At 46.3% G+C, this 23,889-nt stretch overlaps 2 protein-coding genes and 1 long non-coding RNA gene across 6 annotated transcripts in view; 1 reads left to right on the top strand and 2 right to left on the bottom strand.

Moving 5' to 3' along the window:
- The window catches only part of MRPL27 (mitochondrial ribosomal protein L27), a 477,291-nt gene that overhangs the window by 188,728 nt on the left and 264,674 nt on the right, over positions 1 to 23,889 (bottom strand). The window lies entirely within an intron of this gene.
- Positions 1,173 to 6,825, bottom strand: LOC138145888 (uncharacterized). The gene is made up of 3 exons (XR_011164331.1): positions 5,806 to 6,825; positions 3,047 to 4,902; positions 1,173 to 2,411 (listed from the first exon to the last, which is right to left on the bottom strand). It is a non-coding gene; the product is annotated as an uncharacterized lncRNA (long non-coding RNA).
- On the top strand, positions 2,578 to 22,959 carry EPN3 (epsin 3). Of its 4 annotated transcripts, none has more exons than XM_069067527.1 (10): positions 2,578 to 2,884; positions 6,870 to 7,589; positions 14,782 to 14,900; positions 16,676 to 16,756; positions 17,132 to 17,254; positions 18,939 to 19,026; positions 19,419 to 19,676; positions 19,993 to 20,106; positions 21,305 to 21,535; positions 22,137 to 22,959. In XM_069067527.1, exons 2-10 carry the CDS (start codon positions 7,019 to 7,021, stop codon positions 22,469 to 22,471), a joined length of 1,920 nt encoding a protein of 639 aa, XP_068923628.1. In that variant the 5' UTR covers positions 2,578 to 2,884; positions 6,870 to 7,018; the 3' UTR covers positions 22,472 to 22,959. The 4 variants fall into 4 exon arrangements, with proteins under 4 accessions (XP_068923628.1, XP_068923629.1, XP_068923626.1 ...); XM_069067528.1 differs by having other exon boundaries at positions 16,673 to 16,756; positions 20,038 to 20,106; XM_069067525.1 differs by having other exon boundaries at positions 16,673 to 16,756.

Raw genomic sequence — 23,889 nt, 5'->3', positions numbered from 1 at the left:
TCTCTGCATCTTTTTGTCAAAAACCAGCATCCAGGATGTCAGGGCTCCTTATGGAACATGGAGGGGCGGATGAAAAATTAACTTCCCTCACCTGACTCTGCTTTGAGGCTATTCTCCATCAACTGTGTGTGTGTATGTGTATGTGCGCATATGTTTGTGTGTGCATGTACATGTGGGTGTAATGGGAGGGGTATCTTTGTTAAGGCATATAATTAGGCTATCCTAATTGGGATCATTGGAACTGCAAACCATTTTGGGATAAATCATCCTAACCCATTCTCCCCAAACCCTAAAACCATATCCAGGCTTTGGTTGTCATCCTCCTAGCTGTCCCTTTGTTTAAATTCCATATCAGATACTTCCCAGGTGTGTCCCCAGGCAAGTCATTTAACCTCTCTGTACCTTCATTTCCTCTGCTGTAACTTGGGGATAAGAATATCACCCACCTCTCAGGGTTGTTGTGGGGAATCAAAATGAATTGGCATATGTAAAGTGCTTTGTAAATCTTTAAAGTGCTATCTGTATTCATGTTAATTATTGTTATACCATATAATATGGAGTCCTAGATTCAAATCCCCTTCCCCACTTACCTAGTCTCTCTGAATTTTAATTTTCCTCTCTATCAAGTTTTGGACATAATTTATATTCCGCCCCTCAAAAGGAAGAGATGAAATGTGGGTGCTGCTTAGAGTCCTTTGAGAGAAAGGCACTGTGTGATCCTCAATTGTCTATTGTAATTATTATCATCAGTAATAGTGATGATGATGGTGGTGATGATAATGGTGATGGTGATAATAGCAATATGATGATGATAGTTGATAGTGATAATGGTGTCCTGAGCCTTGCTCCAAGATGTGTGAGCCAAAGTAGCAGCAGTGGCCCTAGGGGGCTTTGGGCGTTTGGTAGAGGTTTTGAGCTTAGACAGTAAAGAGTCTTATATAATACAGGGGGCAGGGCACAGGCAGAAAAAAGAGGAGAAACCATGATCTTAGTTCCACGCTTCTGCCTTCTCACAACCTTTAGTTATATGTGGTTTATGATTACAGTTTCTTCAGCATTACCACTGTCTATCTTTTACAGATGAGAAAATCAAGGTTGGGGCTAATAGGGATAAGGATTGGAGCTTTGATTTTATTTACTCCCAAGTAAGGAAATTCCCTCTACCATTGCTGGTCGGCACCTTCTCTGCAACTTATAGTCTTAAAGGATGACCTAGAGTAACCCTCTACAATGATAAGTGACTTATCCAGGTGGTTGTTCAATCCTATTCAACTCATTGTGATCCCATTTGGAGTTTTCTTGGCAAAGATACCGGAGTGCTTTGCCATTTGACAGATGAGGAAATTGAGGCAAACAAGGTTAAGTGATTTGCCCAGGGTCACACAGCTAGTAAGTGTCTAAGGCTGGACTACATACTCAGGAAGATGAATCTCCCTGACTTCAGGCCTGGCACTCTATCCAATATGCCAGCTAGCTCCCTGAATATACAGTAGCAATTCTGCAGTAGAACTTAAACCCAGGTTTCTCTATCCACTAGGCCATGATCCTCTCTATCAAGCTCAGATAGCAAAACCTGGGGTCATAACTTGCAGCTCTGTCACTAGTAATCAAAATTAGAGGCAGCTAGGGGAGAAGGACTTGAGTTCAAATCCTACCTCAGACACTAGCAATGTGACCCTCAATTTCCTCATCTGTAAAACAAGGATAATAATAGCCCTACTTCCCTTCTTTCTCTCTTCCCCCATTCCTATCTCCCTCCCTTCCTTCTTCACTTTCTAACTCCCTTCCCTCTTTCCTTCCTTTCTTCCTTCCCTCTTTCCTTCTTTCCTTCCTTCCCTTCCCTTCCTCCTTTCTTCCTTTCCTCCCTCCCTTCTTCCTTCTACCTGTAAAGTAAGGATAATAATACCTACCTACCAGGGTGGTTGTGTGGCTATATTTGTAAAGCTCTTTGCCAATCTTAAAGTGCTGTATGAATGGTAGCCAGTCGTTACCAATGACCAAAACAAGAGGTGATGTGACATGGAAAATACCTAGCAGAATATATAACTCCTTGAGGGTAGGGACCCGCTCATTTTTGTCTACGCCTGGGGCCTACCATAGTGCCATGAGAATTTAGCAGGTGCTTAATAAACATTCATTGAATTTAACTGGTCCTTGGACTTCCCAAATTCCTTTAACTTCTAATCCAGGTAGGTTTCTTTTAAAATATTAGCTCAGATTCAGAGGGTGCTCTTTAGATTTCTTAGGGACACAGAATCTTGGCTCCAAAGATAGGCAGCAGGGGCTTAGCATCAAAATGCCTGAGAGTAGTCTCATTTCCTTGCCAGATTTGTGATCCATTTTCCCCCCTGTACCAGCAGAGCTGGCCAGCCAAAAGGGGTCTGTGTTTGTCTTTCCTTCAGCCACTTTGCCTAGTGGAGTGGAAAGCAAAAGGTTAATATGTCCACCCACCATGGGCTGTCAAGCAAATGCCCAAGTCTGCACTGCTCTTTGGGACAGCAGGCACTCAGAGAGAGTCTTGGCGCTTTGTGGGCAAGAGGGGGTTAATGAGCCCTGCTGATTCCTCCTGTGTCCTGTTACTGCTGAGGCAGACCTGCCCAGCCAGCTGAGCAACTTTCTCACCGGGTACAGGAGGAAGAGCTGCTCCCTAGTTTTGGATGTCTTGGGACCCCTGTTCACTTTCTGATATGGAGGGGTCTGCCCCTTCTGGGCAGTGTGGGTTGCCGGAGGGCAGTATTGGATGGATCTGAAGACACGGGCTGTCCCATTCCCAATCTGCTGGGACTAGCAAGTCACTGCAGAGCCAGGTCTCTGGCTCCTGGGCTGAGCCAAGCCTCCCAATGCTGCTGCTGCTTATGGAGGGAGGCTGCACCAAAGGTCAAAGGTAAGCACTGCTGTCTCCCTTTGGAGGGCCAGGGGGGAGGGAGAGGTCTAGGATAGATGCCTCTAAGCCCAGAACTGAGCCCCCAGTGTTAACCCTCCCACAAATAGGGAAAGAGAAGGCAGGATATAAACAGATTTCAAACTGTAGCTAGTCCTTACTAACCTGGCAGGGCTGGGGCTTGGGGCTCAGGGCCAAAGTCCCAAGATGGAGTGACTGAGGCTGGCTATGGGGGATCCCATCACATAGAAACTCCAGTGCTGTGGCTTCTGCTCAGACCATTCTTCAAGTTGCTTGGTTCACATTCTGCTCACCCAGCCCCTAATAATGTGTTTCTAAGACACTCAAGTAGTGGTGTAGAAAGCTGATCAGAGTTGTGACCTCTCTTTCCCATCACATTTTCACTCTGCCTGGTACTCAGTAGGTGCTTAATTAATACTGACTGACTGATTCACGGTCAAATTGGGAAATGACTCATAGGGATCTGGGAGGCAAAAAGGCCTAATCCTGAATGTGTGGCTCAGACGGGCCTGGGCCATATACTTCAAAATACTCAAGGTCAACCTGAGATGATGGGGTGGATTTTTTTCTTTTTTTTTTTTTCATTCTTATCTCCCCTGCCCCCACTCTCAGGCTTTGCCTGGTTACAGGAGATCTTGCTAGAACCCTTGCTCCCTTCGGGGAGGGAGGAATGATAATCTGTCCCACCTCACCCCCAGCCCCCCAGAAAACGTCTCTCATTTTTCCTTCCAGTTCTTGGACAGCAGGGGGAGAAATCCAGTATGCCTTATCTCAACTCCCTCTCTCCACCCATCTCTCCCTTTAACCTCTATCTCTTCTCTCCTCTGGACACTTCCCCACCCTACCCCAACACAGCCCTGGCCCTCTCCTATTCTGCTCTTGGCTTGTGCCTGTCCCATTCTCACCCTGTACCCCGTACTCCTTCTCCCACTCTTGTGCCCTCCTCCACCCCATCTGTGCCAAGAAGCCTGGGTGCTGGGTTGTGTCCTCTCCACCTGACAAGCCCTGGCTCAAGGTCACTGCAGTAATTCCATACAAGACTGGCTGGTGCTGCTGCTGCCGCCTTATCGTCTGCCTGGTTTCTATTTCACTCCCCTTTTTTTCCTGGGCATATTGTGTTCGATAAAACTCTTTGCTTTTAACACTACTGGCAGCACTCCCAGCCTTCTTCTCCCTCCCTCTCCCCCTCCTCTCTCCCTTCATCTCTCTGTCTCATTTTTTTAATCTCTGCTGCACTGGCATCCTCTCTTCCCCTATAATACTGACCCCTTTAAACTTCTCTGAAGTTGAGAAATATGAAGAAAGAACCCAGGTACTCTTCCACCTAAGTTCCCTTCCTCTCCCCAAGTAGAGACTGATGGAGACCATTTCATATATACACTGCCTCCCATCTTCTGGGGAGAGCTTCTCCTTCGAGGGGAACCTGGGAAAGATCCAGCTGGATTCCCAGGCCAGTTTTCTCCTCTCCAGGTTGGGCAGGCATCATATTGGCTAAGCTGGAAGAAAGAAAAGTCCCCTAAGTCCAGTCTGGGCTTGCTCCCTCCCCATGCATGGCACTGTGCCTGGGGCATGAGGGTGAGGGTGGCCCTGCCACAGGCTGGGCTCCTTTGTGGAGCTATGATGCCCAACTGGCTTGACTGGTTTTCATCGATGGCCCTCAGCAGTTGTGTGCATTTTGGGGGCGGGTTTTAGTATAAAATTTTTCCCCATATTTATTCCACCATCCCATCCGCCCAGCTGGGAGGTGAGGACAGGCTGCTTCTGACTCACCCACAGTTGGGGGAGGGAGGGAATAGCACAAGTTGTAGCAGCTGAGTTTCCCCTCAGAAGCCACCCCCCCCCAGTTACCTCCCCAAGGACATAGTTCCTGCTCCAACAGCCCAGTGTCTATCAACCCCTGTCAGTGACTGGTCGGGGTCAGGAGGAGGTGGATATGAACTCTGGGATTCTCCTGGATTCTCAAGGTCAGGTCTGGGGATCCGAGGGAACTGTGCAAGAGGCTGGAGAGAGGGAGAAGGCAAGAGTGGAGGTGGTGGAAGTTAGGGGTGGGGTAGCAGGCATAGAGTGGGGTCAGTGCTGGGGAAAACCCAGGCAGACCCTGCAGTTGCCTGCCTTCTGGACCAGTAGGAAGGCTGCTGGGGGAGCAGCCATGACTATAATCAGGAATGTTTTCATGATGGTGTGGTTGAGATAGGAAACTGGGCTCAAACTTTTGGAGCTGGAGGAGATCCTATAAGAAGGGTCCTTATTAACTCATCAAAGCCCCAGAATAACCTTTTTGGGGTAGTCCCCATTCCTACTTTGGGAGCCATAGTGGGGGGGTATCCCAGCCAGAGTGAGTGAGTGAAAGAGTGTGTGTGTATGTGTGTGTGCTAGCACTCAAGCTAGCGTGTTGGAGGAAGGGTGAGGAGAAGGAGATTATCCACATTCTATAATGGAAGGGCCTGGATTTGAAGTCCAAGGACCTGTGTTTGAATCCCAACTCTCTGTATTCCTTTGGTAAATCCTCCCTTCCTCTGTGGGCCTCCTTTTCTTTATCTGTTAAATCAAGGGGTGGGATGATTGGACTAGATGACCTCTAAAGTCCTTTCCAGCTCTAAATCCTATGAGAATGGTTTCCTTTCCATTTTAATGCCAAGAGCACCACACCAGGATGTTACTGGGACTAGGGTTCTCTTTCTCTCCATTGGGTCCAGGCTGCCCTCTCTAGGTCTAGTACTTTGGGAATGCATAAAATAAAATAGCTGTGGTTATAAATATTAGTGACAATGAAGATGTGATTTTTTTTTTCCCAACCAAATTATAGACTTCTGGTTAAGAACCCTCAGACTAGAGGATCAAGTGTGTGAAAGATTATTTATCAACAGTTATCTGGATTGTTAGGAAACTTATTTAGCACTTACCTGTAAGACCTTGGGCAAGTAATTTTGCTTCTCAGGACAGCTATGTCCATCTGTAAAATCAGAGGTTAGACCAGAGGACTTCCAAGGTACCTTCTGGCCTGATTATCTATGGCCTCTTATTTTCTAGCATGAGAGAAGTAGTAAGGTGTAGAAGGTACAATGACCTGGAAGTTAAGAGACCTTGGTTTCAGTTATTGCTCTGCCGATGACTAGCTGGGTAACCTTGGCCAAACTCCTTCCCCTTTCTGGGCCTCAGTTTCTTCATCTTTAAAATGAGTGGGTTGGACTAGGTCCCTTCTGACCCTAATGATCTATGACTATGAAGAGTTTACTTTGTGCCCAGCCCTATACAAAGATCTAAAAGGAAAACAACCAATGAAACTGTCCCTGCTTTCAAGGAGATGATGGTTTCATGGGGCTGCGGGTGGGGTAGGGAGTGGGGGACAACTAGACCAACATAATGAAGCAACCAGAGAATAATTACATGTTGACCTGTCTGGGTGTCCAAGATAAGGATGGAAGGAGTTCAGAGGAGGGAGAGGTCAGTGGGAGCTAGAGTAGTCAGGGGAGGCTTCGTGGAATGAGATTTGAGCTGGATCTTGAAGGATGGCTGGGATTTGGAAAAGGGAAAGGAAGAAGGGAGGGACTTCTAAGTCCTCCAGGTGGGGGTAGGGGTGGGAGGGCTCTGGAATGAGGACTGTTTACAAATTAAGTATTCCCTTTGTGCTGAGAAAAAAAAAATCAATGATCAACCATTACATTTAGCTAGCTCTGATGTAGTTGAAGGAATATAGTAATTGAAATCAGAAGCCCTGGGTTCAAGTTACTGGGCAGCTAGGTGGTGCAGTGGGTAAAACATTGGCTCTGGAGTTAGGAGGTCCTGAGTTCAAATTTGGCCTCAGACATTTACTAGCTGTTCAACCCTTGTCAAGTCACTTAAACCCCCCCCCCACACACACACACACATACACACACAAATAAAAGTAGTTATAGATGAAAGTTCACCAGGAGCCTGGGATGTTGTCCCTAGAGTCCTGACCATCCAGTTTCCCACTTTTTTTCAGATCCATGAAGAGCACCCCACGTCAGCGCTGAGACCAACATTCTCTGTCCACAGATTTCTTGGGGCTAGCGCCTGTGAACATTAACCTCTTGCCCTGGGTGCTTCCTTTCTGGCTGGGGGAGGGGACGCCCATCCCCAGGGCCCCTAGCCATGACGACCTCAGCTCTGAGACGGCAGGTAAAGAATATCGTGCACAATTATTCAGAAGCAGAAATTAAGGTACGTGAAGCAACCAGCAATGATCCCTGGGGCCCGCCAAGTTCCCTCATGTCAGAGATCGCTGACCTGACTTTCAATACCGTGGCCTTTGCCGAGGTCATGGGCATGATCTGGAGGAGACTCAATGATAGTGGGAAGAACTGGCGCCATGTATACAAGGCTCTGACCCTGTTGGACTATTTGCTGAAGACTGGCTCTGATAAAGTGGCCCACCAATGTCGAGAGAACCTCTATACCATTCAGACCCTCAAGGACTTCCAGTATGTGGATCGAGACGGCAAGGATCAGGGCATCAATGTTCGGGAGAAGGTCAAGCAAGTGATGGGGCTGCTGAAGGATGAGGAGCGGCTAAAGCAGGAACGGACCCACGCACTCAAGACAAAGGAACGCATGGCCCTAGAGGGCTCTGGCATTGGCAGCGGGCAGCTAAGCTATGGTCGCCGGTCCTCCCACTATGGGGATGAGTTCAGCCGGACCAGAGGTTCTCCTTCTTCCTACAACTGTGAGTGAGGGGTCAGACTTGGCAAGGAGATGGAGTGGAGAGGGGGGAACCTTGGAATGAGGGCTTTGTCCAGGTCAAGGGTGGAGGGGATAATGTGACAATAACACCAGCTATACGTACAATTAGTTGATGTCCCAGGGGATGGATACAGCAGCAGCAGTCCACACCTGGCTTATACCCTGCTTCCTACAGGCCAACACAAGAGCAGTCTGTCACTTAACTAATTAATTAACCAAGAAGGGACTGTGTTATGTAATCTTGCCATCGGGTGGCACTCTGCTCCAGTCATGGGTCCAGGGAGAGAGGGGAGTTGGTTTTTCCAGTTTTTATGACAGATCTCTTCCTCTACTTCTTGACTGGACAGGCTTATTCACTCTGGGTAGCTGTTTTTCAAAATTAAATCTAGGGGGAAAGAAAATTAAATACTCTGAATTATAAGAATTATAGAATCTCTATCCCTTGTCTTTAATAGGCCTAAACTTGTATATGTACATTACCCAAGCAGTAAACACTGTGCTCCCATGATTTATTTAAATATAGTCAAGTAGCCATGCATGGTGGTATACATCCGGAGGTGGAAGCTGATGGATTGCTTGAGCTTGGGAGTTCTGAGCTGTGGTAGGGCTAAAACCAGTGGTGTGTCTGCACTGTCTGGTCTGCATATGATAGACCCCTGAGAGCTGTCTAAGGAGGAGCAAAATGGCCCATGTTAGAAAGAGAGTAAGTCAGAACTTCTGTGATGATCAGTACTGGGATCAACCCATCAGTGACTGCTCCCCTTCCATCCTGGGCAAGTCAGAAAGACCCAATTTTTAAAATAACAATGATAATAACAGCAAAATAACAAAGTAACTCACCAAACAGCTACCAAGCGGGCCACTCATAGAGCACTTCACCCATTCATTTTCCCCTCTTACAAGTATCCTCCCAGCCTATAGATCATAAGAAAAGGGAAGGGAGTTCATGTTTATATCCTGCCTGGACCATGGAGAACTGGGAAAGCATTGAGTAGGTCTGGATCTAGTCTCCTGGCCTGATTTCACCAACATCTACAATTTCATGGTAGTTGCCAAGCCATTTTCTTCCCCTGGTCTGCTTTGTCACATCTCTACCCATGGTCTCCATCCTGGAGCCTTGGCTGCCATGGCAGCTTTCCAAGATCTGTCCCAACTCTGTTTCTGGCACTCCCAGCTTGAGAGGCAGCAGCTTAGTGGCAACAGAAGGCAATAGTGAGCAAGTCCTGGTGTCAGCCACCTGTCCCACCAGCAGCCCTTAATTTTTGTTTCTCTGTTCCCAGCTATATGAAAGTGGGGAGGGGGAAGAAAAAATTGACTATAAGTCTTTTTCAAGGGCAGAAAAAAGAGGAAATGGGAATATTGGGATCTGTAAACTGTTCCCTCCATTCCCAGGTGTCTCACTAATCTATTTCTCTTTTCTATGAGTTCTGGGCCTCCCTGTAGCCCCCCAGTGGGTTGAAATGCCATTGTAAAAAACATCCATTACAAATAATAATCACATACAACAGGAAGAGGCTTTGGAATCAGCAAGACCTAGGTTCAAGTTTTACCTCTGATGTATATTAGCTATGTGACCAAAGACAACTCCTTAAGTTGCAGGTGAGTTGCTAATCTGAATCCTTGTGGAGGAAATAGCAATGAAATCATGGGTCTAAATACAATTATACATTGCTGTGGTGTGGTATAGGGAGCATAGTACATGGAGTTTAAAAAAAAAGGAAAGAAAAAAGTAAAAAAAAAAAAAGACCTGTAGTTGAGCCCCGGATCTGATACTAATTTATGATCTTTGGGTACATCATTCAACTTCTCTGAGCCTAAGTTTCTTCATCTGTAAAATGGGGATAATAATATTTAAACCATGGCTTGGGCAGTTAGGTGAAAGACATTTTGTAAACCCTAAAGTGTTGTAGTTGTTATTATCCATCACCTTTCAATGTGCACAGCAGGTTCTTAATAAATATTTGTTGAATTGAATCAAGGCACTTACATCAGTCAGTCATCAAGCATTTAGTTTGTGCCAGACCCTATACTTGACTCTAGGTAGACAAAGACAAAAGTGATGTAGTCCCTGCCCTCAAGAAACTTAAGTCCTAATGTGGGATGAACCAACACTGTACTGATAAAGCAGATAAAGAATCTGGATGGAAAGGGCCTGGTGGGTAGGGGGGAGAAAGAATCAGGAAAGACTATACACAGATGGTGGTGTTTAAGGTGAAGTAGAAACAGCAAGATTTGGCAACTGGCTGGATATGTGTGGTGAGTAAGAGTGAGAAACTGAAGGTAATATCAAGGTTGTGAACACTGGTGACTAGAAGGACAGTAAATTCAAAAGGGTGGTTTAGGGGGATATATTATATATCAGGTGCCTATGGGACACCCAGTTAGAAATGTCCAGCAGGGCAGTTGGTAATGCGGGACTGCAGCTCAAGAGAGAGACTAGGGCTGGATATATAGATTTGGGAATGATCTAGATAAACCTGCAGGAGCTGATGAGGTCATCTAGTGAGAAAATAAAGAAGCAAGAAGGCCCAGGTCTGAGCCTTAGGGTATATTCCTCTTTAGGGGTCATGATATAGATGAAGAGTCAGAAAAAGAAACTGAGAAGAAGTAGACTTACAGATAGGAGAACTAAGAGAGAACAGGATCCCAGACCCCAGAGAGGTGAGTACCCAAGAGGAGAGGGAGGTTAACAGGGTCAGATACTGCAGAGAGGTTGAAAAGGATGAAGATTAAAAACAGGACATTAGATTTGGCAGTTAAGAGGCTATTGGTGACTTTAGAGGGAAAGCAGCTCCCCTTGGCTGATAAATTTAGTAGCCAGATTATAGAGGGTTTAGAAAAGAGTCAAGAGATGAAATACAGATGACCAGTATGTATGCAGCTTTTTCTTTAAAAGAAAAAAAAGTTGAGGTAGCTAGGTTGCACATGAATAGAGCACAGGCCCTGGAGTCAGGAGTACCTGAGTTCAAATTTGGCCTCAGACACTTAACATTTATTAGCTATGTGACCTTCAGCAAGTCACTTAACTCCAAGACCCCCCCCCCAAAAAAAGTATTTTTTCAGTTACATATAAAGACAATTTTTAACATTCTTTTTTTAATAAAATTTTGACTTCCACATTTTCTTCCTCCCTTCTTAACCTCCCTCCTCCCTAAGATGGTAAGCAATTTATATATATATATATATATATATACATATATATATGTATATATCTTTTTTAAGGAGTTTGGCTAAGAAAGGGAGGAAGAATATAGGACAATACAATACCTGGTGAGCAGAGTAGGATCTACTGAAGACTTTTTTTTTTGAAGGATCAGGGAGAGATCATGTGTGTAGGCAAGATGGAGGAACCCATTGATAGGGAGCAGTTGGAGCACAACAAAGGGGAATTTTGTGAGATGAGGAGAAGGGGAATTAGAGGGAACTTATTTCAACTAGTCTCAATTTTCTAAGTAAAATAGAAGGTGAAGTCCTCAGCTGAGAGTGTAAGAAGATGGCATGGTGTAGGGTGAGACAGTGAAAAGAGGTTTGGAATGGCTGTTGTAGTGAGCAGGACAGAGAATCAGTTAGGGAGAAGTAAATAAGATTGTCTTACTCCAATGAAGGCTTATTTGAGCTTAGATAACATAAATTTATAGTGGATTCAGTTAGTACAGTTCTACATTATCTCATTTGGTTCTCACAACAGACTTATCAAGGAGGAAGAACAGGGTTTTATCTTCCTCAACTCAAAGATGAAACTGAGATCAGGCTAAGCCGCTAGCTCATGGCCACATAGCTAGTGAGTGATAGTGTCAGGAGTAGATTCCAAATCTTCTGATTGCTAGTCTGAGACTTTTTCTACTATACCACTATGTCTCTCTGAAAAAACAATTGCAATAATAACAACAAAAATAATAATTCAAACATAAAGATATCCAAAAGAAGCCTATGGCTGAATATATTAAGAGATTCACTGGCATCCTGAAATCAAAGCTTAAGTGAGAAGAACATATTTGAAGTAACTAACAAATATTCAATTTCAGTCTTACTATGTACTTTTGGAACTATAAAAATGGACAATAACAGATTTGAAAAGTATCCCAACAAAAGCCCATGCTGTATTAATGAAACCTGGGGTGCGACTCCCTAAAGCATTCATTGAAAATAATACTTCATAAAAAAAAGAAGAGAATTGATAGACATTGTAAGTGCACATGAGACATTTATCAGAAACCTACAGAAATATTTTTTGAACAAGCAGATGTCATGTCACTGAGCAATAGTAAAGGCTTGTAACAAATATTTACCACTGGATTTGTTGAATGCAACCAAAAATGGTTTCCCTCCAGAGAAGCCTTTGAAGCAGCTAAGGTCCAAGAATGTAAATATATAGACCCTTTATAAGCAACATCACTTTGAATCTGCCAACTACTTTCTGACAAAGAATCAAAGAAGCTTCAGAAAAGTGGCCAAGTGATAAGGATTGGTTTTCAGAAATAGATGGGTAGAGTGGTGTTAATTCAGTATGGCATTATTACCACTCCAGAAATTACAGAAGAGTTATACCTAAGAATCATGATCAATATCATTCATTCAAGGAAACAGTCCCCATCAACTGTAAAAAAAAAAAAAAAAAGCCAAGTGTCTAACAAGCCATGACCTGGTGACTAGAATAATGTTGAGAAAGCAGTGGAAGTAATAGCTGAGTCAGGCAGGTTTATTGTTAGACATGAAGGGGTTGATATGAGTGATTCAGGATCAGATCATCACCACGAAAACTTAAAGCAAGGTTACCATGTATTGAGCAACACATTATATAATGCATTGAAAGAAATGGCAATGTATCACTGAAGGTTGCAAAAATTTATCATCTACTAGCTACCTAGAAAGATACAGCCAGGAGGCTAGATTTATACACCTGAAGCTTACTTTGATTCTATTTATAAAGGGGGCTTTGGTCCCCCTTCCCTCCTAGCTCAACTGATATAATCACAACTGAAAAAGTGTTAACATCCAGTACCACTTTTACAAAGTATGAACACCGTTCTCAGAATGAAATGGCTGAAGGAAGATGGACACACCCCTAGGTGACCCTTAAAAGATAATTTTTTCACTTCTAGTGGAGGAAGAACTCAGACCCTGAAAGGGAATCCCTGAGGGGAGGGGGGAGGCTCTTCCTTTCTCCCTCCCCCATCTCAACTTCTACTATGGTTTCTAGTAGCAGAGCTACTATCCCTGAGGGAATCACCCCATCTAGCAATTGGAGTCGGTTCAAAAAGAAAAGGTTCATACCTGGTAGGTAACCAGCCTCAGAGTTGCAGTCCTGAGAGAGCAGAGTTTCTATCGGTACTAGGTGCCGTCTTTTCCAAAAGAACACAAGCAGAACCACAGTTGAGAACTGTAGCTGAACCTGAAGCTGGAAAAGGTAGAGATGACAGTTGCCCAGGAGGAACAAGACCCAGATGTCCACCTGTGAAGAGCAAGTCTAGCCCAATAGTGGTACAGCCTACCCAGTACAGAGGTAGGGCCCATCATGGAGCAGCATAAGGGCAAGAAGCAGGAAGTCTGGAAGCCCTGCACAAATTGCTTTGGCTTCTTGGCTGTGTATATTCCCTACATGTGTGCCTTTAACACCAGAGTGCTCTGGGCTCATCCTTCCAACAGATGCTGTGAATATTTGTGGGAAAGTGCTCCCAGTTATGGGGGGGGGGCAAGGAGAGGAAGTTTTGTAGCTATTCTTACTATATCACTTGAGCAAATGCCATCGCTTTTAAGTTAATTTTGTCTTCATTTCTATAAACAGAGTTAATTTGGCTTGTTATTGGAGAAATCACACCAGTTGGACCTCATGAGTTCATAGAGATATACCCCTTGAACCCAAAGTAGCAGTGGCCTAGTGGGGCCCTCTAAGTGTGAGTGTAAGTTTAGGGACATCATACTTTTTTAATATGACAAATTTCCATTCTACAAATTCAAACCTCCAAAAGAGAGAAGAATAAAATATGTTGAGAAATCAACCAATCAACTGTACTGAACCTGGAGCATCTTAACAGACAGAACAGTTGCCCCCAACCTCCAGGACCTACCACTGATCCATAAAAGCTAGAACAATGTTTTTAATGGATGTCATTATGCCATACTCATGCTCTCCAAACTATGTGGAATAAAAAACTTTTAAAACATAGAGATCTAGCTGAAGAAATTAAAACCATGTGGGACCAAGATCATCTCTACCATCCAATCTGCCACTGGAGTTGACCTGAAGATGCTTTCTACAGAGGATGAACTTATACCCCAACACTCTTACTCAACTATAAAAGGCAGTAACTTTATCCACCTGCTAATTGCCAGCGGAACACTGAACATAAAAGAATAGCAGGATAACAACTTTTCTCGATTTTTTTTCTATTGAAACTTCTTCCCAGAAAGACAACAATAACATTATAATAGAGGGCATCTATATAGTACTTTTTTAATATAAAGCAATTGGGGTTAAGTAACTTGCTCAAGGTTACGTGGACAGGTTTTTTGTGTGAAGTATCTGAGGCCAGAACCGATCCCAGGTCTCCCAACTCCAGGGCGGCGCTCTTACTGTGCCACCTGGCTGCCCTTATATAGTACTTTCAATCCACTATTGCTTTCAATTCCCATAGCAACTGTCTGAGGTAGGTACTTCTGTTGTTGTTCAGTCATTTTAGTCATATCTGACTCTGTGAATTTGGAGTTTTCTTGTTAAAGATACTGGAGCGGTTTGCCATTTCCTTCTCCATTTTATGGATGAGGAAACTGAGGCAAGCAGAGTTAAGTGACTTGCCCAAGGTCACACAGCTAGTAAGTGTCTGAGGCCAGATTTGAACTCAGAAAGATGAATGAGTCTTCATGATGCTAGGCTAAGGACTCTATCCACTACACTGCCTAGCTTGCTGCCCCAAGATAGGTACTACCAGTGTTATTATCTCTGTTTTACAAATGAGGAAAGTCAGGCACAGAGATTAAGTGACCTGCAGTGGTTACACAGCTAATAAGTGTGGGAGGTGGAATTTGAACCCAGGTCTCACCTGACTTCTAGTCTGACACTGTGGAGTCTCCTTCATCTACCCCAACTCAGACCTCTGCCTGTTTCAAAATGTACCCTAAACCTTTTGAATATAACAAGGATTTGGGGAGTCTGAAACCTTTATTCCCTATTCCAGCCTCATCCTCATCTCCTCGATTCACCTCTGACCTGGAGCAAGCCAGACCCCAGACAACAGGAGAGGAGGAGCTCCAGCTGCAGTTGGCACTGGCCATGAGCCGGGAGGAGGCAGAGAAGGTAATGTTATTATGGGCTCAATAGGATTTAATATGTGTGTGTGTGTGTGTGTGTGTGTGAAGGGGGTATAGACAGGAACTATGGGCCATGAGGCTAAGGCTCTGCCCTGAAAAGGTAAGGCCAGTCCCTCTCTGGCAGATGCAGATGCAGTGAGAAAGTACCTGCTTTATGGGAGCTCCCCCCTCCACTTAGAATCCTGAGGTCACTAGGCACCATGTTGTTATAGCCAGAGGGTGATTGTCACAGATGGAACCAGACTGGGTCCATGTGTTTTCTAGTTTGGAGTAGCCTTAACCCAGTGTCCCCAGTTCCGCAGTGAGTGCCCATCTGCCTGATTCCTTCTACTGCTGGAGTCTTTGGCTTATAGACTTTGCCTAAAGGGAAAGAGCTAGAGCCACCTTGAAGGGCTAAAGGGCTGAAGGACCCTGGTCCTCCCTACCTTCTATTTGAACCACCCAGGGGCAGTACCCTAGCAACCTCAAGCTTGTTTGTCTGCAAGCTTCCCTCTGCCTGTCATCATGACCCTAAAGGATTCATGGGGGGGGGGGGGGGCAGGGTGAGGGGTAGCAAACCTGTAAGGACAGAGGGAGAGGCACATGGGGTACTTCCTTGGCCTATAGGCTCTTCCCTCTCTGGGCATGGATATAGTGGGGCAAAGTGCCCTAGGGCACATCTCCTCCCTAAGAAGACCACAAAGGGAAACAACTCCAGCATCTTTTGTGCTACTCTTCCTCCCCACCCTCGCCCCAACACTTCACATTCTCTTTGCAGACCCCACCTGACAAAGCTGAGCACACTCAGGTACAGTGTGGAATGGCCTCTTTCCCAGATTGGGCTGCCCACATTCACCCAGCAAGGGTTCAGATGTACTCCATAGAAAATAGAAGATTTAAGGGGTGGGAAGGGAGCGTTTTGACACATAAAGCTTGCAAATGTATGCAAAATAATGTGCGAATACACGTTTTTTTTCCCCTTCCATTAGCCTGGGGCTTGGGCAGTTGACATCACAGGACTGTAGCCGGCCCCCTCCCCCCCACCTGTTTTCTTCCCTTTCCCAATTTCCCTTTGACCTAATATTACTTGTCTTAAATCCCCTCTGCCCCTCAAGGCTATTTCTTCTCTACTATCCCTGTGCCCTATTTCCTTCCACTGCCCATCTTTTTTCTCTCCCTTCTTCAGGTTCCCTGGACACCATATTTCCTACCCTTTTGATCATTTTTCCTTTTGTCCCATATCTCACCCTGCCCCATCACTTTCCCACCATCCTCCACCTTCCTCCTGCCCCATATCTCACCTTGCCCCATCTCCCACCTTCTTCCTGCCCCCTATTTCACTTTGCCCTATCTATCTCTTTTGGCTCTCTTCCCCAGCCCCATCCGTCCCCTCCTACTGCCCTGCCTTCTTTCTGCATTCTCCATCCAGATCTCTTACCCCAGGGGTGGGGAACCTGTACCATCAAGGCCACATGGGGCCTTCAAGGTCTTCTGGTGTGGCTTTTTGACTGAGTCCAAGTTTTACACAACAAATCCTTTTATTAAGGGGATTTGCTCTGTGAAGTTTGATTTCCATCAACGGGCTGTACCTGAGAACCTAGGGGGTCCCATGTGGCCTCAAGGCTGCGGGTTCCCCAGCCCTGTCCTACTCTCTGGCCTTCCTCTCTCTGTCCATCCCCTCCGTCCACCTTGCCCAAGACCGAAAACTGAAAGGGTGGGGGAAGGTGAGCTGTGCCAAGTTGGGGAGCGGCATTTCACTCTCTTCTCCTTCATCCCCAGCAGCCGGTCCCTCCAGCCTCCCACAGGGACGAGGATCTGCAGCTGCAGCTGGCCCTACGCCTGAGCCAGCAGGAGCATGAGAAGGTAGTGGAGCCCCCAGACCCTACTCTGGGACTGGTGCTGGTGCTTCTGGGCACTAACAGGGCTCCTTTCTGCAGCTCCTCTCGGTTTCACTTGGTGTCTCTCCAGCTCCTTCTCGCTCCGGCCTGGCTCCTTAACCACTTTGTCACCTAGCCTGGATTTTCCCCTTCTACCCTCTCTACCCTCATCTCCCCACCCCCACCCCTGCTTTCTCTTCATGTCTGCAGGCTCCTGGTGGATCCTCTGGGGAGCTGAGCATTATCCTTAGCCTAACATTGGATGCCCTGGGTTCTAGGGCCCTGGGTCTCAGGGTCCCCATGATTCCCAAACTTAGCTGGTTGCTCCCCCTGCTCCACCACCAATCTGTCCCAACTGCAGGAGGTGAGGTCCTGGAAGGGAGATGACTCCCCCTTACCCAAAGGCCCTGGGGGCCATGGTCGCCGGGACCAGGACCCCGAAAGAGAGGAGGAAAAGGAAGGAGAAAAACTGAAAACCAGCCAGGTTTGTGGAGGGATGGAGGTATATGGAGGGGAGGAAGCATGCTGGGAGGGGAGAATAAGGAATTGAGGGACAAAAGAATACAGCAGTCATGAGGGACATGCTGAAGGGACCAGGGACGGGAGGGTCAGGTTAGGAACAGTACCATCCTTTAGACAGAGCTGACTGCCCCAAGCTCCATTCAGGCTCTGGGAATGCTACGTTAGCAATGGTCTAATGGAGAGGACCCTCAGCTGACTGCTGACTGGGCCCTAGTCCAGGTTCTGCTTACTATGTAACCTTAGACACTGACCCACTCTGGGTCTCTTAATGTCTTCCATAGTAAAATGAGAAGGTTGGACCAGATGATTACTGGGCCCCATTCTAGCTGTGGCATTTATGACCCTCAAGGTCTGTGATATTATTGGATTGGGCTGGGGACAATCAAGAGAAGAGTAGGTGGAAAAAATAAATATCAGTCAGCTGGAGGTTTGGGAAGGATTGTTTCTATACATTTAAGTTAAGGCAACATTAGGGTTTCTGCCTACTTCACAACAACAACCCATCCTCCCCTAGTCTTCCTCTGACTGAACTAGAACTTTTTGTGAATCTTCTCCCCTTTAGGCCAGCTTTAATGCTTATTTCAACCAGATTCTCTCATATGAAAATTTTAAAATAAGGGGGTTCATGTCCCTGAAGTCCTAAATTTGCCTAAGGGTGTCCTGGGTGATCAGTAAACATTTATTGTCTATTGTGTGCTATGCCCTTAGGATACAAAAACAAAAAAAAGAAACAGTCCCTGCCCTCAAGGAGCTTACATTATATAAGGGTAACAACACATATAATTATTATATGCATGTGTGTGTTTGTGAAAAATATGAAAAAAAAATGCAAGAGCAGCTAGGTGGCACAGTGGATAGAGGACCAGCCCTGGCATCAGAAGGATCTAAGTTCAAATCTGGCCTTGGACACGTACTAACTGTGTGACCTGAGCAAGTCACTTAACCCTGATTGCCTGTATACACACATATGTATGTATGTATGTATGTATACATACATACATTAAATATATAATAGGTATAAATGTATTTTGATGGAGGGGGAAGCACTAGCAGCTGGAGGGGGGATAGGAAAGCCTTCATGTAGATTTTGAAGCAAATAAGATTCTAGCATTGTAGGCAGTGCTTTCCAAGTGTAGGGGATGAATAGAGAGCTTGTGTAAAAACATGGAGGTTGGAGATGTATAACCATATGTATGGCCCAACAAAAAGACTAAGTTGGCTGGACCATGGAGAATGTGAAAGGGAGTGATGCATAATGATGAGTGAAAGTCTTAGAGTGTGGCCATGACTAGTCATATCACAGTGGAAAGAGCCCAGGATTTGTTAGGAAAGTCTTTCTCCCTCTATGGGCCTCCCTCCTTAGAAAATGAGGGGGTTAAACTAGATGATTTCTTCCAGCTTAGGATCCTTCTGCTGACTGTACTGCCTTCCCCTGTGGATGGTAAGGGAAGAGGATGGAAACAGAGAACAGGTCAGGAAAGGGTTGGGAGCTACTCATCCACCAGAAGGTGCAGTTGAGGTGTTTAATAAAGTAGGGGGAATTGAATGAATAAGAAAGGTTGAGATCTGCGGCTCTGCTTCCAACTGGAACAGAGAGCTCCCACCCCCAGGGTGCTGAGATGTGTCTTCACTATCCTTCTTTGTAGTCTTCCATCCTGGACCTTGCTGATATCTTTGGACCAGGACCAGCTCCACCTTCCACACACAGTTCTGCTGACCCATGGGATATCCCAGGTGGGGTGGTCAGGTCCTGGGAGAGACACTTGTACCCCTACCCCCTGGGATCTAGAGATAATCCCTCCCCCCATAATCAGTCTCTGGGTAGACCTCTCCCCATGTTCCTCTTTTAGCTCTCTTCCTCTGTTTTCCTTTTCTTCTTTGCTCCCTCTCCTAGGGACCTTCCCTGGTAGGAATCTAAGTGATCAGAAGGGAGATGGAAGGCTCCAGATTTCCCACCTAGTGTCTCAGTTTCCCCATCCATGATTGGTTACCCAAGTCCTCTCTGATAAGGAAGGTGACCAGGAGAGTAATGAGGGAGGGAGTAGGGATGATATGTGGGATGGAGAGAAGTAACTGCAAGTGGGTTGATGATAAATGATAGTGTGTCAGTGCTATTCTCATTTTAGGTCTCAGGCCAACTGTGGAGCCCACTGGCTCCTCTTGGGGACCCTCTGCAGACCCTTGGTCTCCAGCCCCCTCTGGGGATCCTCTGTCCCGTAGCCAGCCTTGGGATTTGCCCTCTATGCTCTCATCTTCGGAGCCCTGGAGACGGATGCCTGGACCACCCCTTTCCATGGATCCCTGGGTGGATTCCCCCCAGCACAAACCCTCCTGCACAGGGACAGACCCCTGGGGAGCTACCTTGGACACCCCCAGCACGCCCAGTAAGTGAAAGCCTATTGTCCTCCTAAGCCAACCATTCTGAAGGTGGGAGGTGGGATGAGGTAGAGAGGGATAGAGACTCCTGGCTCCATCCCTGATTCCAGAGACTTGACACCTAGGGTTCACGTTTCTCTGCCTTCAATGAATGACAGGTCTCTAGGGTGAGGGATGGGAAAAGGGAGTGTAGATTGTGTCCTCTCCAGGACAGATCTTATTCCTGCCCCCAGAAAAGTGAATACCTCATTCATTTCTTGGGAGAGTGCAGACCCATTTATCCTCTTCCTCCCTATCTGTCCGTCTGCCCCTCCCCCATAACAGCAGCTCTAGGTGGTTCAGCCTTTGACTTATTTGCCAAACTTCCAGAGTCAACAGAGGCCAGAGAGGGGTCTGAGAGTGCCCAGGCTCTCCCTTCCATGCGATCTGGCAGCCCTGGTAAGCCAAAGGAGAGTAGCTGGGTGTGTGGTGGTGGTGGTGGTGGTGGTGATGGTGGTGATAATGAGAGGACTCCAGGAAATGAAGAAATGGGATGAGGGGTGAGGAACAGGGTGGGAGCAAAGGTGAGGCACAGCTGATACCATAGCAGTGGAGCCCTGATGGGTGTGGCTAGACAACCTGGATGAGAGATGCCTGCCAGGTGGGCCCCTCCCCTTGCCCAGAGCTCTTTTTACTAGCAAACAAAACCTTGGACCTGGCAATTTCTGAGTCCCTCCCAGACCCCCCTATCTCAGACAACTATTTTTGGACACTCCCATCTTTCCCCTTATGGGAGGTATTGTGCTGTAGTGAAAAAGGTTCTAGATTTAGAGTCAGAGGAGCTGGGTTTAAATCAGGCTCTGGCACTAAGCCTCAGTTTCCTCACCTATAAAATGGGGATAATAATAGCACCTAACTCACAGGGTTGTTTTGAAAATCAGATGAGATAATACATGTAGAGTGCTTTTCAAACCTTAATGTGTCATATAAATGCTAGTTTTGATGCTGATGGGGCAGCCAAATGGCGAAGCACATAGAGTATAAGTTTATATATTATATTACATATGTATTATGTATGTATACATGTACGTGTATGTAAAATATTAAAAATGTGGGGGCAGCTAGATGGAGCAGTGGGTAGAGTATATGTTTATATATTGTGTACGTATGTTTGTATGTATGTACATGTATGCAAAATGTTTTTTAAATGTGGGGGCAGCTAGGTGGTAAAGTGGATGGATAGAGCACTGTCCTGGAATCAGGACTTGAGTTCAAACAAGTATCCTGGTTCAAACAAGTGACTCCTCAGACACTTACTAGCTGTGTGACCCTGGGCAAGTCACTTAACCCTGTTTGCATCAGTTTTCTCATCTGTAAAATAAGGTGGAAAAGGGAGCGGCAAACCACTCCAATATCTTTGCCAAGGAAACCCCAAATGGGGACACAAAGAGTCAGCCATGGCTGAAACAACTGAGTAACAACTATGATGATGATGAAACAAGTCACTTAAGTGCTCTTAGCCCCAGTTTGTTAATCTATGGGCTAAAGGGATTGAACTCCATGGTCTGAGGCCTCAATCATCCCTAAATCCATGATACTGTGGTTCTGCCATTCCTTTCCCCCAGCGTCTGAGCTCTCCCTGCTTTTTTTTTTTCAGACCTAGACCTCTTTGGAGACCCTCTCCCTAGCTCCAAGCAGAATGGCACGAAGGAGCCAGATGCATTTGACCTGGGAGGACTTGGTGGGGCGTTGACTCAGGCAAGCAAAGACGCTCGAGCCTGCCAGACCCCTGAGTCCTTCCTGGGACCCTCAGCCTCCTCCTTGGTCAACCTGGATTCGCTAGTGGTGGCTCCACAACCTACAAAGACAAGAAACCCATTCCTTTCAGGTAGAGTAGAGAAATGATATTTCCTCCTCCCCTCTACCCCAACTTCCCACTCCAGTCATCTGTCACCCTCTTCCCCCAGATTCATACTAGGAGATGTTGACACTTGGAACATAGGTTGGGAGAGGTGGGGGCAAGGCAGGGGAGCTCCCCTGGCATTTGGCGGATGGATGGAGGAAAGGCCTCCCAGGATAGCCAATATCATGGAGGTAGGGAGTAGTTTACCTTTGGTGTGTCTGTCAGAAAGTGGGAAAGAACTCAGCATCCTCATCCACTCATCCCGTTTCCTCAGCTGAGGAAACACTCCAGTCACCTTACCCTAGTTTTATCTCAGCTTTTCCCTTACCTCCTTGACAAATCAAAGACCCTGTTTCCAATCTACTCATGTCTCCATCCATATCTCTCTCTCTGTGTCTCTCTGTCTCTGTCTGTCTTTCTGTCTGTCTGTCTGTCTGTCTCTCTCTCTCACACACACACACATACACACACACACACACACACACACACACAACATTAAATCCAAGTCTTAGTCTACAATTTCCCCACCTCAAACCTCAACTACTAGGTCTCTCAATTTACTGATCTGTTTTCTCTTCTCCAACAGGTCTCAGTGCACCATCCCCCACCAACCCATTCAGTTTGGGAGAGCAGTGCAAGCCAACTCTCAACCAGATGCGGACAGGGTCTCCGGGGCCCAGTCTGGCCTCCTCAGTGTCTATGGGTGCTCCCGCAGGCTCAATGACCTACAGCGCCTCTCTTCCTCTTCCACTCAGCAGCGTTCCAGCAGGAATGAGCCTTCCTGCCTCCATCAGTGTCTTCCCTCAGGCTGGGACTTTCCCTCAGCTTCCTGGGACCTTGCCCCAACCCCTGCTCCCTATGTCTGGTTCAGTGGGACCCCTGAACCCCTCTTCTCAGGCAGGCACCAACCCTTTCCTTTGAATTCTGCCCTCCTCTACTCAGCTGTCACTTCTGGCACTTTCTTCCCTCCTTCCTGGAAACAGTTTCCATGTCTCTTCCCCTCGCTTCTCTGCCTCTGTGCCCTGGTCAGCCGCTGGCAGCTGACCAGAGCTTTTCCCACCCCCTGCTTAAGGGGCTGGGGAAGTGGACAGGGGCTCTGCCCCCACCCCACTTAGGTCAGTATGAATGTTGCCTGGATGCTTGGTTCCCTGTCCTGCCTCAGGAGTGGGAGAGGGTCTTGGGAGCTCAGGGAAAGGACATCACAGGAGCCAGCATCCCCCAGGTTTTGTTTGGGCTGGAGGAGTGGCTTTCCAGGCTCCAGCTATCCCTCGAAAGGGCTCATATATGTATGTGTGGAGGGCTCCAATACAAGTACTGTAGTGCATAGCACAGAAGAAACCTGGTGACCCGAAGCCTTTTGGAGCCATGGCAATGGTCCCAGAATAAATAACTAAACTAGCACGATAGAACTGAGTTGTGCTTGTGGCCTTCTTATGGTGGCGAGCAGATCTATTGTGAATGTCTCTCCATGGAAAGGGAGGAAGGGACAAGGCAGGAACATTACTTCTTTGGATCCCTCCACAGCACCCATCTCCTAAAAACCCCTAAGAGGTGGGAAGGGGAGGAGAATGGGATCCCAAACATAGAGGTCAGCTCTTGGGTTTGCATAAACTGGGCGTGTCTCTCAGAAAGCTTGGCCCTCAGAGATGCTTTTCCTGGGCTGGGTCTCCAGTTGCCCAGGGCCTGAATCCCCTTCATAGGGACTTTTAGAATGAAAAGAAACTTCAGATTATTAGGGGTAAAGACCTTGGGAGATGAATAGGGTGGTGACAATTCAAGAAAAGTAGAAGGAATTCTCCCTTATTCCAAGTAACTTGTAGAACTACCTAGGAGCTAGATATGGACACCAGAAAACTAGAAGCGTTCCATGGGCTTATCACGTGAAGATTCTCCCCCTCAGAGGAGATGGAAACTGTCTGTATCTCCTCCTCTTGGGCGACTGGTCCACATCCTGCCGCAAATCCTCCGTTTATCCACTCAGTAGGATAAATTAGTAGGAGTAAAAAAGTAGGAGGATTGCCTCTAACTCTCTTAATATATTTCATAGCTAACTGTTCAGCCACAGTATTCATTCAACAAGTATTTATTAAGTAACTGCTCTCTGCCAGGCAAGCACTCTTCTAGTTGCTGGGAATAACACAAAGGAAAAAAAAACACATTTGAAACATTGCCTGTTCTCAAGGACTTTTCACCCTTTGGGGGAGGGGTGTGAAAAAATGGGGAGGGGGACAAATTGTACACAAAGAGGTACTTACAAAATATCTATATATACATATATATGTAATTTGGGGAGGGGAATAACACATAAAGAGATAAGTAATTACAATATAGCTATATAT

This window comes from Petaurus breviceps, unplaced genomic scaffold (assembly GCF_028583685.1).
Source record: "Petaurus breviceps papuanus isolate PSGF00001 unplaced genomic scaffold, PetGlider_PUasm1.0 90750, whole genome shotgun sequence".
NCBI classification, from domain to species: domain Eukaryota; kingdom Metazoa; phylum Chordata; class Mammalia; order Diprotodontia; family Petauridae; genus Petaurus; species Petaurus breviceps.
The sequence above is the reverse complement of the archived record's forward strand: the minus strand, read 5'-3'. Positions and strand labels throughout refer to the sequence as shown.

Excerpts from the sequence above, each read along its gene's own strand:
- EPN3 (XM_069067525.1), top strand. The coding sequence starts at position 7,019 with ATGACGACCTCAGCTCTGAGACGGCAGGTAAAGAATATCGTGCACAAT. Across the intron at positions 19,677-19,992 it reads GGACACCCCCAGCACGCCCA|CAGCTCTAGGTGGTTCAGCC; the intron begins GTAAGTGAAAGC and ends CCCCCATAACAG. Across the intron at positions 21,536-22,136 it reads AAGAAACCCATTCCTTTCAG|GTCTCAGTGCACCATCCCCC; the intron begins GTAGAGTAGAGA and ends CTTCTCCAACAG.